At 36.4% G+C, this 19207-nt stretch overlaps 1 protein-coding gene across 4 annotated transcripts in view; it reads left to right on the top strand.

The window, feature by feature from the left end:
* The window catches only part of EIPR1 (EARP complex and GARP complex interacting protein 1), a 152441-nt gene that overhangs the window by 21698 nt on the left and 111536 nt on the right, over positions 1–19207 (top strand). For all 4 annotated transcript variants that reach the window (XR_013339759.1, XM_077782413.1, XM_021551202.3 and 1 more), the window contains exon 4: positions 13650–13806. Coding sequence is in view for 3 of the 4 variants with exons in the window: in XM_077782413.1 (XP_077638539.1) it covers positions 13650–13806 (157 nt within the window). In the remaining variant the exon portion in view is untranslated. The remainder of the gene's footprint in view (positions 1–13649; positions 13807–19207) is intronic.

Raw genomic sequence — 19207 nt, 5'->3', positions numbered from 1 at the left:
GAATAAAGCTGTTACCTGCAAATTTCCACATGCAGGCAGGCATGTGTGTGCACACATCTTGGTTTTCACTTGGATTTTTTTATACAAGATATGTGCCCTGGTGCAGTGGTTATAGCTTGCATTTATGGATTTAGTTCATGCAAACACAAAACTGGTATTTAATTTTGTTGGAAATAGTTTGCCTTTAAAATCCATTATTTCAAAACAATAAATCTACAATGAGTTATGGCTGTTTGTCTGGTGCATTGTGCTTACACACAGTGAACTTGTGTATTAAACTTTCTGCAGAGAAAATTCATTAGTAAGGATACTGGAAAGAATGCTGCTGGTGATGCTTCATCTGCTTAGTATTGAAGACAGCAGGTGACACTTTTGCCTTGCTGTAATGAAAGCACTCTGTGTAGGGAAATCATTGGTGCAGCCATGGGATATGCTACAGTCATTAAAATGGGCACAGAAGTGGAATACATCTTTAAATATTTCCTCTTCTCAGCAGTACTGGTGGGATGTACAGAAGAAGATTTATTCCCATAGTTTGAAGGAAGAAATAAATGTCCTTGGTGTTTCTAATGTTCTTTTAACATTTTTTTCCTAGGAATTCTAGCTGTTATATGTAATTTCAGTGTTTCTTTACAAGTAGTTTGCAATAAGGTTTTAAATGAAATGGTTGACTATCTGATCCACGTGATGGAAAAATGCCACCAAATGATGAACAGCTGGAGATAGTGTTCCATGTTAATTCTGGTCAAATTTGAAGGCCTCTATGCATAGATGTATAATGAGTTCTGTCCAGATGAGAGGTAATGTAGCTGCCATATCATAGTCTGTGCTATAACCTTACTTATATGTAAGACTGCAGTAGGAGTTAAGCTCGGCAGTGTCTCAGCCAGTGTTTTAGAGCAGATGCACAGTGAAAAGTGTAGGAGCTGGGGAACCATGGACCACGTATAATAAAATTAACTTGAAGCACAGATCCTTGTTCACTTGATTTACGATCTCATCTTTATTTGACAGTGATTATCAGGATAATTGCAACATTTTTGGTATGAAGCAAAAGAAAATGAATGTCAGAAGAGGGAGGAGAGAAAATGACAGAAATTCAAGTATAACAGAATGGTCCTGATATTGAAAAGAGTGCTTTAAATGCAGAAAGTGGATAAAATGCTTCTGAATTAGGGCTGTCACTGAGGGATAATCTCTTAAATTATCAGACTGCTCCCTCTTTCACTGTTAGAAGGTTTAATTCTCTTCCTCTTTTAAATTTATTTTTTTTAGCTTAGAACAAAAGAAGTGTTTTTCTGTCTCTAATTTGAAGTAGTTTTTAAACTCTATTTTCAAATATTGATCTCAACTAATATAAAAGACTGCAAGAGAATGTGTCCTTTTGCCATCTCCAGTCAATGCTATTGTTGCACTAAATAACATTCTGGAGAAACACCTAAATTCTTATAGCTTGTGTTTAGGCATTCTTGTGCAATGAGTTTGTTACATAATTGAAAATTAAAGGCTTGCTTTTCTTTGTATTAGTCTAATGTTGTATTAGACTTCAGAGTTATTCCCAAATAATGCAAGTGAAGCCAAGTATACTGTGCAAGTTCCTTCCAGTAAATGTTAAGACATTTTGCAATCTCACTTTTTTTGCATTCTATGTTTTTTGACGTTCTTTCTCCTATGAAAAGATCACCTGCTTTCATTTTCCATTATCTCATCCTTCTTCGAAATCTGGAGAGGCCAAGGGAGTGTCTCTTGCTTCATACCCTTAAGGGAATGATAAAGATTTTTTCTTAATTTCTTCTTTTTTTTCCCCTCTTCCTGACTTATCAACATGGCAATTCAAATACTAGAAACAGTTTAAACACTTAGAAAAACTGTACATTTTTTATAAAGTAGCAAATCTTGAGTTATTGTAATTATATGATGACATCAATTCTGTAGCATATTCTATTATCTGCATGTCCTCATATGAAACCATGTTAAAATGTTTTGAGGGCTATTTTAGTTTGAGATTTTTCTCCCGATTCTGAGTGATAGTTTGCAGCCTTAATTCTCTTGTGTGTTTTTTTTTAATGTGGGTGGGGTTTTTGTATGTGTCACTAAAGCATCAACGTTTCTGACCATTAGACATAAAACTTAGGACATTTCTGCTACTGCAGCAATTTGAATGACATGTACCGGAAGTATGAGAATTTGAGATATATATTTGTGTCTCTTTTGATATTGTGAAGACTATTTTGCAGCTTAGTGTAGTTTTATGATATCCACTGCTGGGTGCATGTGCCATCTAGTAGACTAAGAGCACTTCTCCACTGTTCCTTACACTCAGATTGCTGTCACCATGACTTTCAGGACCCTTTCTGCATGCAGAACACTGTTGAACTTTGAGGTACCTTTTGCTCTGTTTTTCCAGCCTGTTTCTGTCCCTCTGATGTTCCCTGAGGTCATTAATGAGGATGCTGAACAGTGATGGCCACTCTGTCAGCTCCTGAGGCATACCAGTAGTGATTGGCTTCAGATGACTTTTATACCACTGACCACAACCCTTTGAGAATTGCAGTTCAACCAGTTTTGAGCCCAACCCTCTTGTTCTTCAGTTTGTCTGTGAGGATATTATGGACCAAAGGCTTGTTAAAGGTAAATAACATCAACTGTTTTCCCCATTTTTACCAAGCCTGTTTTTAAATTAATTATCACTGCAGAATGCAATCATATCTGTCAGACATGATGTCTCCTTCATAAATCTGTACTGAGTAGTCCCAGTCACCTTATGTTTAGAAATGTTTTTCAGATTCTCTTAATCTGTCACCTTCCTGAGGACTGAGGTGAGATTGACTAGTGTATAGATCTTTCTTGCCAGTCTTAAATATAGAAATGCTATTTACTTTCTCAAAGTCCTCAGGAACCTCTCTCCAGCACCATGACCTTTCAGAGTTAATTGAAACTGGCCTCATAAATACATTGTCCATTCCTTAGTTCTTGTGGATGCATTGCTGGGATCCAATTTCTTCAAATGTTCCCTAACTTGACTTTCCCACTGGTCTTGGCAGCCTGGGATCCCTCAGTCCTGAGGATAGCAAAGACCTCTACACTAGACACTGAGCTTATTAAAGTCGTACACAAGGACCAAGACTATAAATATGAAACTCCTTCTCATTGTCAGAAGATTGTGTTATCCTTTGTTTCCTCCTTCTAGCAAACACCAACTGTGTGTTGCCGCTTTGGTCTACCTCTAATCCTAAACTATAATCTCTCATTTGATCTGGGAGCTCCATACACTCTAGTTGCTGATGTTTATAAAGGGTGATTCTCCCTTCTCACCTTCTTGATCCATCCCTCTTAAAAATCCATACCTCTAATCCCAGTGAGATTGTACACACCAATAAGGCTCTGTATTTGACATTAACATAAGGTGTACTTGGCCAGTACTAGCAAAGGAATTGTATCTTATCCCTGAGCTGAAGATTTGACCACCAGTGTATTTCTGGGTTTGTTTTATTTGGTTGTGTTTTCATAATTACTTTTCTTAGATTATAAGCCTTTTTGGAAGGAGCTACATATCTTTCTGCACTGGAGTTCAATAAAAAAATGCCATGGGGTTTCTTTCTTGTGAGTGCTTCTGAGGTGTAAACAAATGAGAACTTCATAGTTACTAGCAACCAAATAACATGATGTATCGTTTGAATGCCCCAAGTTGAGAAAACTACTAACATAGGGCAATATTTAGTCTTTTTTCGTAGACTTTTTGGATGTGCTGGTAGTTGATACCTTGAACTAAGAAAAATCCCAGCCACAACTTATTTTTCTTGTATTAGTAAAAATACCTTTCTTATTGTAGCACTTTTAACTGACCTAATGAGCAGAAAAGTGAGTTTATCTCAAAATAGTGTATCTAGCTAGTAGTTGTTTATAATTATTTTCTTCCATCAATTACTTTTGCTTGACATGTGAGCACATCTGGAACCTAGCTACCCAAATTGTCCAGTTAATGTAAAGCAGATGATGATTCTAAGGTCTTAAGTTTTGAATCCCAGGTTATTGCTGGAAGAAATTTTTTGTCTGCTGGTTGTGGACGCACATCTGGATTTCTGTTGAGGGGAAGTACCAAGTGGAGACCATGGAAGGCTGATGTAAGGGGTAGTGAACCTTGCTTTTCCAATTGGGCTAGTGGTTAGTCAAGCTTGGCTCATCAAGCTTGAGGCAGCCATGTAAACTGCTTGTATTGGATGGAGTGGCATCTGTCCTGCTTGAGGCAGACTTTATAACAGTTATATTTGTCTTTGGAACTCCTATGGAGTAGAATTGGAATGCTTTATGTTATATAGATATACTCTTGAATATGTAATTATCTATTAAGGTGCCTGATTCAACAGGGGGATAAGTGGTCAGTAGTTTCCATCAACTTGTTAAGGAGTGCAGTTTTAAATACTGTATGAAATATCAAGTGGGAATTTAAGTGCATTGGTTTCATTTTACCTTATTTCACTGACAGCTGCCATAGTGCCTCCATGAGACACTGTGTGTGTGTAAAAGTAACAATGTGGACAGTGCTGTTCAGCTCCACTCGCCTTTGTGATGATAGAAGCCAACATGTAAATATCCCTCATTAAGTGTTATTGGTATACTGTGCAGCTTTCCTCAGCACAGAGTTAAATCTCACAAATGATTTTTATATGGCCAGTCAATACCTTTTGGTTTGTGTGATCCTGACTGTTGCAGCTTTTACATTATTGCCGCTAAATTCTGCCTGAGGAGCAGAGTTCAGCTTACCAGTATAGCAATGGTTCTTTGCTTGGGTTGTCCCCGTATGGCAGAGTTCCAGAAGTGCAATCAATAAATTTTGACCTCCCTCAAACAGATACATATCTGCAGAGTGTATAATCAAAAAAGATCTGTGCTGAAACATTGTCTCAAATCACCTTGGGATAGCATAAGAAGCATCAGACTATAAAAAAAGTGCAATTTATGCCTTTTCCAATTTGACTGCCTGCTTTCTGCACTGTCTCCTGTTCTTCCATAGAAAATGATTTACCTGTCTCTCCATGTCATACCCCACACCTGTGCAGAGTCTTAGATTGTTCTAGCTGTGTTAGTGTGCAGCAGGTGAGGGTTTTAAAACCTCCTTGAATATCTGTATATACAATGCAAACATATATTATTATTAGGATAAAGAGTGAGCTGCTGCTGCTGTGTTTCCATGTTTTGTGGGTTTGCTTTTTTTTTGTTTTTGTTTTATTTAGTGGTTTTTTTTGAAAAATCAATGTCTGGTTTTTGGTAGATAAAAAGTGCCTTTAAGTAATCGAAAGAAAAAATAAACTTCTTGTAGCTCGTTATTCATACATATATCTCACCCTCTGTATTTCAGAAAATTGTAAATTTTTTCTGACTACACAGGCTTTTAGGACAAAAGATTAAGTTACTGACCCAGAAAACAAATGGTCTGTTTTTCCCCTCTTTTTTTGTCTGTGAAGGACATGATGTTGAATAAATAGAAGACAGTTTATTTTTTTATTAATTGATTAAAAAGGATGAAAAGCATATTCTTTTTAAAAACAAAATATGCATACCTGAGTAATTTTGGGTTTATTTCTTAATTCTATTAAACGCGAAGAAGAATGTTCACATTGATTGATAAGGAAGAGTGCTAGCTGTTTGTCAGTGGAGGGGGGAGGAGGGTTCTGAACACTAGCTGCTTGTTCCTGTCATACCGAGAGCACTAATGGGCACCAGCTGGGCTGTAGCTATAGCAGCTTCACCACTTCAGCCTTGCACAGCACGAGCTGCTGTGGCAGTGCTGCAGAAGGGCCTCCTGTGCAGATTTAGGAAATACACACTTCAGTTGTTGTTCCCTGGGCAACAGAATAACTGCAGGCAGCTGGCTTTGCACCACCTGAGCTGATCAAAGAGCAAACCCTGTCAGGCACTGATACTTCAGCTCCTCCAGCTTCAGTGTGAATGTCTGCAGGCAGTGATGTAGGAAGCATTGTCATTCAGGTTTCAAGGTTAAACACAGGGGAATGAAGTAGAGTGACAGCAAAAAGTAATATGAAAACATTTTTCCTGTAGATAGTGCAGTCAGGTGTGTATAGCTATTGATGATCAAGAATTAACTTTAAAATACTGAATTACTGGTGTGCATATAAAATGTGTTTTGGAATTATACGTAAAGAGGCTGGGAGGTTAGCAATAATCACCTTGAATTTTGGAAGAAGGAGTAGCAATCAAGGGTGACATATAATGTGTTTCATTAAGAAAGACCATAAAGAATAGTTGAACACAAAGATTAAAGTGGTATGTAAAATGATATGGCTATCGAGGACCTATAGCTGGTCTGCTGGAAGCTTCTGACAGGTCAGGACTGCAGCAGTAGGGTGAGGTTTATTCAGCAAGTGATGCCAGATGCATGAAAGGTGGATGATTGAGCAATAGTGAACTGTAATGTTGTCCTATATGGACCTGTATAATTGGGATTAAGATCCACTTGAATATGTTGGGTAAGAGTGGAGGGATGGGAGGGGCAAGTGGTAGCTTTCATAAATGTCCGCTGGACTCTTTTCTTGTACTTCTTTTATATTATAGTAGTAGCCACTTAACATTTTGCTTAAGAAGGGTGCTAACTTCTTAAAATAGTGTTTTCAACTTTGTTGTGAAATAATAAAGATAATTTTTAAGTACTCTTCTTAAAATAAGTTTCTCCTTTATTTTTTTTCTAATACCTGTATTTATTTCAAAAGATAGTAGCTTCCCTTTTGCAGAAGCAGCTCCAGTAAGTGAATGTGGGTGAACGATAATACGACTTTTAGCAAGGCCTGCATGTGCATCTGTCCACACCTGAAACAGGAAGGTGAACAGAGCTGGTGTGTTTCTGAATGTACCTAATCCTCATTTGCTGAAACTGCAGAATATTGATTAGTATCCACACTTCCGTTGAGGATTTGGTTTTTATATTCCATATATTCTTTGGATTTCTTGTATTTTGTATTAATTTTAGTAACATTTGATGAAAGTCTCTCTAAATTAGTTTCAGGTGGGCTTTTTTGCCTTTTATTGGGGATTTTTTTTTGTTTGGTTGGGGACAATTTAGACTGTGTATTTCTTGTTTGAGTCTTCTGATTTACTGCATCAGTGGTCCAGATATCAACTGGTTTCTTAGTATATTTACTGAGGTTGCATGTTAAGTCCTTTTTAAAGCTGTTATTTATTAAAGAGACTAAATTAAGAAGATTGTATAAACAGATTTTATGGTATCTGATGTTCAGTTGCATTCTTTGTACTTTTGCAGTCTGTGGCATTTTTTGAAGGAATCTTTATAAGAATTCTGAATTACTTAAAATTTTAAGTTTTTCTGTCTAAGTCTGGAAATGTGACAAAGCTAATTTCTTTCATTCTGCAAATCTTCGACTGTAGGAATTGCTGATGTGAAATCAAGAGTGGTGTGAAGTACACAGGCCATCCCTTCTAGCTTAAAAAACTACCAGTTCATAAAAAATGCTAATTTTCTACCACAGAAGGAATGACTTTCAGTCATTCAGTGTCCTGAACAACTGTACTGCATCTGGAATCAGCAGTGTTCTTATATCCACAGATTTTTCTTTTTGCATCTAATACAGAAAATATTGTGTAGTTTTTAAGGGATGTCTGCTGGCTACTATGTTCCAGCCATAGCAGTGCCACAAATTGATTTGTTGTGTGTGAAGGAGCTTTATCAAGGAGTAACAGGTACTTGTAGTTAACCTTACAGACATGTTTCTTTTTGAACTCTGGTCAGTAACTTCCTGTTATTTTAAAATTTCAGGCAGATATTTTTTCCCCAGGCTTATTTCTTACTCTTATTTTAAGTTGGAGCAGTTCTCCAAGGGGAAGAGTGTTTGGATGAAGATAAATGAGATGTCCCACCAATCTACAGCTTTTACTTTTCTTTTTTTTTTGTGTTGGAACCAGCTCGTAGTATAAAGCTAAAAGTTGTCATGGAAATAGTCCTCATTGAGAAGTCCTTTTGAGTACTGCAGGAAAGACTGGTGACTGACCATGTTATGACCCTTTGCAAATGTTAGGCTCTGCATGCAGAGGGTTTTCTCCCTTGCTCAACTTGTAAAGTAGGCACCAAAGATGGTCTCATGTTCTATAGCCATGATTATCTCTTAGGCTTTGGCTGAACTCAACAAAGTTTGAACTTAGCAATGTTTATTTCCTACATTTGATTACTTGTACCTTATTGCTACCAGCTTCTTGGGTAGCTACTTCCTAATTCAATGCTGTCAAAGTATGGGATTACTTGTTTATTCCTTAAATTATGTTTTGCTTGTTTGTAAGCCTGGATAATTTCAACATGACTCAGTAGATGAGACTATGTACAGTCACTTTAGCAGATATTATCCTCTGCCCAGGAGATAATATTGGTGGACTTGGGGAAACGGTGCTTAACAGAGGGCTGTTGCAGTTGAACAAGTATCTTTAGCTCCATTCTAAGCTGTACCTAGTAAGATATACTGAAGATGTGGGATGAATTAGATAAAGGATGAGGAGGAACAAATATTTTCCCCTCTTGAATGAGGAAGAATAATGACAAAGATTCAATAGTTAATTGTCTCATTTCTGGATCATTTTATGTGAACAATGCATGAGGAATACAGTTGGAATCCTGCTTCAAACCTTTGACTTAGTCTTTATGAAAGTTCAATAGTGCTTATTAAACCCTGTAACATTTTTGTTAATGCACTCAATGATAAAACTTCAACACAACCTTATCTGTTCTCTTCTGCATCAGTGCTGTGACATAAACAAAAGCACTAATTTAATTATGAAATAGGGATGCAAAAATGATTTCTAGCTATATAAAGAGTTTTAAGAAAGGCATAGAAGCATGATATGGAGACACTGTTTAGCTTGTTTTTCTTTCTTCTACAGAATTACTGGCATTGTCATTTAAATATTAGTTTCATACTTGTCTTTTAGCATTTTAAAGAGATAATATAAGAGCTAGTAGATAAAAACACTGTCATTTTGTATGTGTATGTGCAGTAATGTGATGTGAAGATAGTAAAATATGGGAAAACCTGGAGTTTCTCTTTGCCTTTAGGCATTCTAGATAAGCAATGGCACTACAGAGGTGGTAGTGAAAATACCTAGTAACACTGGATTTTTAAATTTTCGTATGATCACTTGGGAAATACAGCTATATGGGTAATGCCACAAATACTGTATACTGTTAGTGAGCTTTACATGTAGCCATGGGAAGCTTGTTGCGGGGCTTTGATTTCTATGTAGTGAGAGTTCCTGTTGTGTTTGTGGATTTCCGTAGGTTTGTAGCTAGTGGTTATTTGATTAAGAGGAATTGTGACCCAGAAAAAACTCTTCTTCATCTATCAGAAGAGTGACACAGCACTTAGATTTGCCCTCTCTTTTACAAGAGAGAAAATATTATATTTTAAAAAGTTCCTTATATAAAGGTAAATTAAGCCCTCCTTAAGGCCAGCCATATTCAAAATTACTTCTCTGGATAGCTGTGGAAATTCTATTTTGGTTTCATACAAAGTGTCAGAACTGTCCAAGGAGAAGTTAGCAGCGCCCTGAATAAAGTCTTTGTTCTACGGATTTCAGCCATATATCTAATTCCAGAGTTTCTCCAAAGTTTAAAATTAGAATATTTTCAATGCACATACAGTTGTTCAAGATGGATGGACATTCAGCAGCTGGAAAGTGGTCTGTCACTTTCCCGGAGCATCATCAAACCCAGCTGAAAGCACAGGATAATGCCTGTGCTGAGTGTTGAAGTTTTGTGCTTGTTAGCTTTTAGCGTTATCCATTTCTGATGTGCAATTTAATTTATCCATTTATCCTTCACCACTAGTCCCAGTGACGTAAAACAGGCATGGAACTGCACAAAATTCTGTATATGAAATTCTGCACCAACCTGTACTTCAGTTTTCAAACCACCAAAGTGCTATAGGAGCCTGGATTACCTCAAGTTTCTGGGGGGGTTTTCTCTCAATATATATACACAGAAACATATACACTTATGCTTTGGCCTCCTTCAATCTTCAAAATGATGCTTGTTGAGTTGTTCTAGGGTTTTCACTCTGGAATTCTGACTGTGCGAGGAACTAGTACTTCAGCTTGAAGAAGTAAAAATATCATTTCAAGGCTGTCTGTAAGATTGTGGTGCTGTGGTAAGAAGAAAGATGTCTTTAGAATGTGTTTTTTCCCACCTTCCTCCATCTAAAACCTTTACTGCACCAAACAGCAATACTTGGAATTTCAATCTTTCTATGGAATATAAATTTGATGTTGCACTTCAGTCTTCCCTGAACTGATTTGGCTTATATGGAAGTAATTTTTTGTTTGTTAAGGATGAGAATTCATATGATATGATGCCTGTGTAACTACTTATTTCTCTTGCTTAAGACAAGACAAGGAGAACTCAGTACTGCAGAGTTTATTACAGCGACTTGTTTCCTTTTCCTTTCTGGTATTCAGAAGAAAGTTAAATTTATCTATTGTCCATTTTTAAGTTTGGTGCTTTATGGGTGTGTGTATATGACATGTTCTCACTGCTTCTTGAACAGATGCAGGACATTGAAATGTTAATATATTTGCTCCATGTTTTACCAACCACAGTGTGAAATTATTTTGGGACCACCTAGCCATCTACTAGCAAAAAAAAGTTGAAACCATAAGAATGTGGTCTGCTGTAACTTTTCAGAAAAAATATGGTGTAGGAGGTGATCATGCAAGTTGTACAGGCAGCTTCAGAATTATCAGAGAATTTTAAGAGAAGTGGAATAACAGCAGATTTTTCTAAATGAAATGAGAAATCTGAATTGAAACTGAACCAGAATAATGAAACATCAATGTTGGGTATTGCTGTACATGTCACACATGAGTGGAAAAGGCCCCTTTGGTTTCTGTGCTTGGACAGCTACTATGTAAGATTGCCTTCATAATCTCATTACACTTAACATGTATTATAGTTGAAGTAATTTTAAATTTATCAGAAGTGAACAATACTTAAAATCAGTCCCTATATCCTTTTAAAAATCTGTCTGCATAAAAATTTCTATTTGTTAGCTAGCTTGTCAAAAACAACAACAAAAAAAACACCCCAAAAATGGCAAAAAACCTCCAAACCAAGCAAACCCAAAACCACAACCCTCCATCCCAAAACTATTTTAGAAGTGATAGTTGATTCTTAATTTTTAATTATTTAAATATTTGATTATGTCATAGATTGTACCACAAAATTTAAGAATCACCACTGATTACTAATTGAAACCTTATAGGTTAAATTTCAACTAGAAAGAAAAAAGTAATATTTATTAGGTAATTGTAGGGGAAGATAGGACCTATCAGTGTATTGACAAGTGTTTTGTGCAGGCTACTTTTTTTTTTTTAAACTGTTTCCTGAATATTAAGTTTATTTGTGACATTTTAAAGTTCTCATAAGACTTGTAGTGCTGTGCTGGAGAGGAAAGATGGCTTGAAGAACATATACTTTGTTTTCCATTATTTACTTTTGTGGTTCTCTGCAGTGATCTTGATAATAGGGAAAAAGATAATGCTTTATATGCATGGTACAGGCCTTTTAGTAGTTGTAATCTACCAGAAACTGGTCATTACTGTTCTGTCACATCGAAGTGAAATGTTTGCTAAATCTCCCCTTTTTTAGCTGTATTATACTTTAAGTTATTTATTACTTGCATGGTGTACAAAGCACACTGTGAGTGGGGTTTGCCCTTTGCTAAGGAAAGGTAACCATCCACTGTTGTTGTCAAGGCAGGACGGGAATGAAGAAGACTCTGATTCAGAAGGCTGTGAGAGTAAAACTCCTGTTTATTCAAAATGCACCGCTCTTTTATACAGAGCTCCGCAAGGACCAAATCCATTGGTTCTGAAGTGAAAACAACCCACCACCATTGGTACAGAGTGCTTGACGCACAGTGATAGAACTTAACTATAAATAATGTGAAAAACAAGAGAGATAAAGAATTATTTATATTCTTTCCCAGCACTTTCCCAGGGTTTTTGCCTGGTAGAAACTCAGTTTCTTCCTTTGACTGAATCTGAGACCCACAATCCACTGCTGCTTTCTTCTCTTCCTCAGTGGCATGTGGATCTGGAGTAAACAATTTATGTATTTAGTTAGCATGTTCTACAACTAGCAAAAGTTCAATCAAGTGTTAATAAATAAGGTATTTTCTATCAACTTTAGATGTATGGTCTCTTTTTACTGTATTCAACTTGTATATCCAGATTACTGTAGAACGGTTATGTGCATTATACATAAAATTTATGCTCAGCACAATCTATCAAATATCCAGTGATTGTGTGTTCTGAATTCATATACAGTCCTCCTCCTACCCGTTTCCTGTTGCAGAAATGGCCTTTTTTTTCCCACAGGTTTGACCTAATTACCTTTTTTGGTTTTTTAATTTCATATGACTGCAGTTTTAACGTCTGTGTTCTTGTATTCAGGACTTGCCATGTATCAGTTACTTTTTGTCCTACTCTTGTGTTGTTTGGGTGCCTCTTTTTCCATATAGAATATCCAGATTGGTGACCTTTATAATACATGCTTTTTCCTCCGTTAGTACCATTTTAGCTTGAGAAGGCCTTTTCAGTGTCCTTGCTTCCTCTTGAAAACACTGTCATTACATACAGCTGCTGCCACTTTCCTTTCCACTGATGAAGTTGGTTGCATTTGCTCATGGCTCTGTAATCAAACGCTCTTGACTAAAATCAGCTAAAATGTACTTGGAGATAGAGGCCTCTAAAATGCCCTCAGAAGAGAAGATGTATCATTTGTTACTGCTTGTTCTCTGGACTTCTCATGTAGCTCATCCTGCAGCCAGCAGTGGCTCCCCCTGCTTTTGCTTCCCGTGGCTGTGGCCTGTTCCTTTGTTCCCGCTGGAGTGGATTGCACCGACCCATTCATCCTCGGTGAATCCTGGACCACGGGCTGGAGCAGAGTGAACATATGCACTGCTGCTCTGGTCTCCTCCCATTCTGCACTGCTCCAAATTGCTATACTGGGTGATGGGCAATGCCATATGTGCATGGGCCATATGGTGTTTTCTCCTCAATCTACAGTTGCCTTGTTCTTCATACACTGTAATACTTTGCTATATGTATATAAGTTCAGTTTGTCTTTTGGGAGCTGTTTTTGTTTGCTGGGGTTAGAGGCACGTACGTACTTGGGAAACCTAATTTTGCAATAAACAGTTATTGGTAGTAAAGGATATGAGATAATGCTCTGGATTAAACTGAAGATAGCTGTTAAAAGTGTTTAAATGATGTCTATCTTTACTGTTAAGGAATCAAGCAATGTAACTTGTAATTTTTATTAACATCAGTATGGGGAATGAAACCTGGAAAACACACATCCCAAAGAGTTTTTATGAGCACCTAATTTTGCTTTTGTTCAGGGAGACGCATGTCAAATACATGCCAATTAGGAGTTTTGCAGCAACTTGACTGCTAACTTGAGGTCTGTGTCTGTAGCCACGTTCTGCATTCTTTGAATTCATCTTGGTATAATATTTTTAAATATTTCAAACAGCAGATGTGCATTGCTTATAGATTTGTGTAAATGTTGGTGCAGTGTGTACAAAATACATCTCCCATACAATGATCTGTTGACATTATTCTCTGTTGCTTAGCTTCAGACACTAAAGTCATGACATGTGCTGCTGTTTGGAGGATGCCGAAGGAATTGGAATCAGGCAGTCATGAATCCCCCGATGATTCATCAAGCAACACTCAAACCCTGGAGCTACTCTGTCACCTTGACAACACAGCCCATGGCAATATGGCCTGGTAGGATTCTGCATATTTTATACTTGTAGCAAAAGCCTAAAGGATAGACCCATGCTGTTAGTTTTGTGCAGATTTATATTGTAGAAACTATGCTATGCACTTTAAAAGTGTTCCATCTTAAAAAAAAAAGTATAAATTGAATTTTTAGTCCCAGATGTTTCATAGATTAAAAACATTTATTAAAATCCTGCAAACACATATGGAGTAACAGCCTGTGTACTGTTTGAATGTGTTCTTCCCCACCTGCCCCCATCTAAAGTCTTTGTTGCACAAAGGTATAATACTTAGAATTTGAATCTTTTGGAATATAAATTTGATGTTGCACATAAGTTTTTCTTTTTTAGTCTTCACTCAACTGATTTAGCGTAAGCGTGAGTAATTTATTGTTTCATAAGGATAAGAATTCATTATGTTACATGGTGCCTATGTAACTACTCTTTATCTGTTGTATAAGTCAAGACAAGGAGAGCTGCAGTACAGCAGAGGTTATTACGGAGGTTTATTTCCCTTTCTGTTATTTAAGAGGAAGTTGCAAATACACAATGGACAAATGTAAGTTTGGTGCTTTATGGATGTGGGTATATGACATGTTCCCACTGCTTCCTGACCAGATGCAGGACATATAATAAGTTTTGAGCATCCATTTCTAGCCACAGATGTCTAGTTTGAGCCTTGCAGATTAAATTTTAACCAAAGAAAAAGGGTAAATTGAAGGTACTATTTATTAGGCAGGTCTTGAAAAGATAGGACATATGACTACATTCAAAAATGCATAGATGACTTTTTTCTAAGATACAGGTTTTCTGAGTGTTAAATTTCTTCATAGTATCATCCTTTAATTCTTTGCTACATAGTTTGAGTACTCCTCCTTGTAATTGTATTATTATTTTATTTCACTTTTTATTGTGGACACTTTTTGATAATTAATATTCCAAGTTAAATCGGAGAGGTTTTGTTGTTCATTTTACTCTTTTAAGCTTTGTGCCTTTTGTCTTACAATTTTCCATAATCAGTTTCTATCTGATGGTGGAATGCCAGAACTTTGTATGGTAGCCAGATCACTAAAGGAGGAATAGGAGGCATATCACTGCTTTTTATTAGGATGTGAATTATATGAATGCCCAGAATTTTTTTTCTCTAATAACAGCCTATAACAAGCTCATACACAGTTTTCAGTCATCTGCTATGTGATTTTGTTCAGTACTTAGTGCTTACAAATAATCTACTGCTATTTAATGCCCTTTACCTATGTGCATGTGTATATATGTATGCATAGAGATTTGAAAATGTTCAGTGTTACAGAGAGATAAAAGGTGTAAACAGAATGCTTGGCATTAGTACTCCTCACATCATTTCAGGCAAGCACAGCTGAGTTAGAGGACCTTGTTTGAGAAAAGACTTTTCTATTCCTGTCTCTTTCATATTAGACACAACTCATAAATGAGCAAATTACACCTTTTGTGCTAAACGTGTCATATAAAGGCCACACCCCACTGAGTGGTATGTTGGCTACAAATAACAAGGTAAATATTCTTTGTATTACAGTACTTAAGTGCTTAGAAAAAAACATGAAGCCATTAGACACTGAGAGTTCAGCTGCTGTTAGAACCAAACAGAAATCAGAAAAACAATTTTCCTCAATGCAAAGTGTAAAGACTTCTCAAACCACAATGTAAGACCAGTGTCTGGAGTACACAACCACTATGAGACCAGTGGTGGTCTAGCACCATATACCTGCACTAAGAAGGATCTGTTATTTGCCTTGCTATTAGAGCATACATACCCTTTATGTTTTGCCTAGAAAACTGCAGGTTGAATGCTGGACCCAAGTTTAGTGTGACCACATGCACTTTAAGGGGGTTGCTTAATCTACAGCATGCCATAGAGCAGTGTGAATGCAGCTGTGAATGATTGAATACAGGCTTCAATTTTTAAGTTAATTTTGACTATTATTAGTCAGAATGCATGCTAAAACATATTAAATAAAAAACTGGGATTCTCTCATATCTTTATATGCTGGGCCTGGAAAAGTGGGCAGAGTTGCCAGTACAGTCTAGAGGTGCAGTGTGTAATTTTGATGTCAACCTTTGTGATAGTGTCTCCAGATAGCAGCTTGTAGGAAGATATTTTTTGTGTGTCTTGGTATCCATTGCACAGACGCTTCATGATGGATCTGGTTGCAGATGATAAGTAATAGAGTTTTGATGGTAAATCGGGGAAAGAAGCAAAACTATCTTGAACATGCAGCTGGTTATGTATTCTAGCATCTACCACCCTCCTCAGGACTTTATTTGCTTGTAGTGTTGCTCATGTTTACCCTGCTCTACTTCCTTCCTTATCATGCTTTTTTCAAGGTAAGTCTGGTAGCTGGAATTTGCCTCATCGATTTTGTTTCTAGTATCATGCACTAAGAAACACAAACGGAGAAGTTTTTTCCAGGTTTCGTGTGTCAGGTATTGGTTTTGTTCAACTCTGTACTGATGTTAAGATCTGATTCTGCATTTTTTTACCTTTATCTCATCTCCTTTATGGAATTCTGTGCTCCAATTTCTCTGAAATTTCTTACTAAAAACCAACAGAGACATGTTTAATACCAATTCACCTTTGTGAACCAAGACCAAAAGAGGGTTTTCAATCAATTGTGACTAAAATCATAAACATTGCTGGTGTGTGACTGAACACGGTGCTCTGCCTGCACAAGATTTATTGAAATAATTTTCTAGTCTTGAGAAAATATTTGGCAAAAATCTAATATCCAGGACAATACAGACAAGTGAAAAAGAAATTTGCTTTTCTACAGTTCCATTTTATCTGGATTGCATGAGTTACTGTGTTTAAAAATTAAGCATAACCTTTCATTTTTAGTTCCTGAGATTGTTTACTGACTCCAAGCTTTGTATTTGGGACTCATCAGCATTTTTACTCCAGCTCTTGTATGGCATAAAGAGAAAATTAAACAGATGCTTAAATTAGGCCAATAAGTAGGCCTGTTAGTTGTTGTGTTTGATTCTGGCCTAAGATTTTTCTATCCTCTGCCTGTTGTTTCTCATGTAAGCCAAAATGGATGGATTTCAAATGCAAAAATACTGGGTGAATTACTTTCAGTGTGGAAAACCCCAGATACACACAGAAATTCATGTGTTTAAAAAGAAAAAAAAAGTCTCTTCAATAAATTCCTTCTGTAGGTAAGTATATATATTCATACAGAGTTAAACCTGTATAACAGTAAGCATGTTGATCTATACAATGTTGTAAGATTCAACTAAAGGAATTAGCCACTGGATATCTTACAAGAAGCGGTACTGTCCAAAGTACTGTCTAGTACACAGGAGAGGCCAAGGAAACGGGACAGCAGTTAATGAGATTTTGATTATTCCTCTGGGTGCATCTTGGAGGAATCCCCAGAACTCTTGTCTGTTAAACCCCTGAAGACTTGTATTTTAGTATTTAGAACAGTAACCTCCTGTTCTACTTCTCTCTGTTTTGCTGCAGACTTTTTTGGTAGTAGACTTGACAGGATAGTCCTTGGAGAAAGAAGATACTTCAGGCCATAAGAGAAAGTATAATCTGTGAGATCTTGAATTCATAACACAGCAGGGAGTTTCTCTTGAATCTGCTGGAAGCAGGCTTGCCTCTCAACGCTTAGCATCCTACTTTTTGCTTCCCAAAGATATAAAATAGGCAGATATAAAATAGGGTAGATCCTGTTCAGTACTAAGGTATGTATTTCAAAAGAGAGGGGAAAAATTGAAGTAAGTTGAATTGTGATCTATGGAGTACATGTGGAATAAAATGAAAATAAATAAGGGGAAACTGTTAGATGAACAGTGAAATACGACTGTAAAGGGAAAATGAATGGAGGTTACAGAGACAATATAAGTGGAGGCTCAATTCTGAGAAGCCTGAAAGGTGAGAAAAAAAGAATTCATTTTTTATATAGAAAACAGCTGCTAAAAATTTGTTTGAAAGGGATGAATATGTTAGTAATAATGATAGATTTCTTCATTAGGCTGCTCTACTAGCTCAGGTTGATGATTTTTTTTTTTTTTTTTTTTGTGTATCCCACTCAATCAATCCTAGATATGAACATGCAAATATTAACATATCTAAGAGAATGTAGAGAGGAAGAGAAATTATAAATTCTTTAGAGTCGCAGATGTTTCAAGAACTCCAGGATGTTTATCACTAAAATATTAAATTAGAACTTTGAATTCACAAAGAAGAAAGCTGTTATAAATGAGCTATTCCCACAGATTTGAAATACTTAGATTTTATTTGGCATTTCAGTGAAGGTCTCCAAATAGAGTACAGAGAAGTACCATCTCTTCCTTGGCCATACACAGTACAAATCAACCTCATTAAGGTTGCCTTTTTACACAAGTACAAAATTCGCTCTTACAGTCCTTTCAACTTCAGTAGAGATTTAATATATAACATTTTATTGCCTCATCATGCTCATTCAATTGATGCACACAGTCACCTGATCGAAGTTAGGCTCACTCATAATTGATGCCCTGAAGACAGATGACAGAAATGCAGTAGTGTTTTACTCACTTTTTTTGGCCTTTAAATTTATTTAAAAAGCCCCAAAAGGTCACAAAAAACAAACCATCCCAAAACATTTTCAAGTAAAAACACCAAGAAGTAAGAGAATATGAAACTCAAAAGTGAAAATGGTGTTTTTAATAGCTGTATCACTTTCATGTGTTATTCAGGTATCACTTCTCTTTCCTGTCATGATGATAGTAATGTTCCTTCTTCTATAGTATCTCTCTGTAGGCTTCAGGATATATGTGTAAAAGTTCTACCTTAGGGTTTAATTTAAAAAAAATAGTCAAAAATAATTTAATAATCTGTACCTAATGAATATAAACCTGAAAGTAACAATACTTTTAGAAGGATCGTATGGTCTTGAATATATGGAACAGTAACTGTTAGATAGGTTTTATAGCAAAGATATGTAATAAATGCAATTGTAAGTTTTTTAACCTTATCTTATTTTAACACTTCATATGTCCCACTACCAGAAATACAATTGTGAGGACAGAGCTCCCTCTGGTATTTGTATAAAAGCTTTTTGAGAGTGTTAGGACTGTCAGTTGCATATTCTGGTGTATAAACTGAACTCTGCATTTTTGGGTGGGGGAGTGAGGGGGGCTGGGTTTTGACAGCTGCCCAGCAGATATTAATTGTATCTTCACATGATTCACAAAATTTCAGAGCTATCTGAAATTGTTAGCATTTAAGAGTAATTCTTCCACACTTGGTTCATTCCATATATTCCATCAGCCACTTCTGATATTACAGTAAGTATAGAGACAATTTTTTGAACTAACTTAGTAAGTGACAACTTTCACTGGGAATGTATCTTAACAGCTTATCAATACTGATAATGTCCTTT

The sequence above is a fragment of the Lonchura striata genome, chromosome 3 (genome assembly GCF_046129695.1).
Source record: "Lonchura striata isolate bLonStr1 chromosome 3, bLonStr1.mat, whole genome shotgun sequence".
Taxonomy (NCBI): Eukaryota; Metazoa; Chordata; class Aves; order Passeriformes; family Estrildidae; genus Lonchura; species Lonchura striata.
This window is presented reverse-complemented; position numbering and strand designations above follow the sequence as displayed.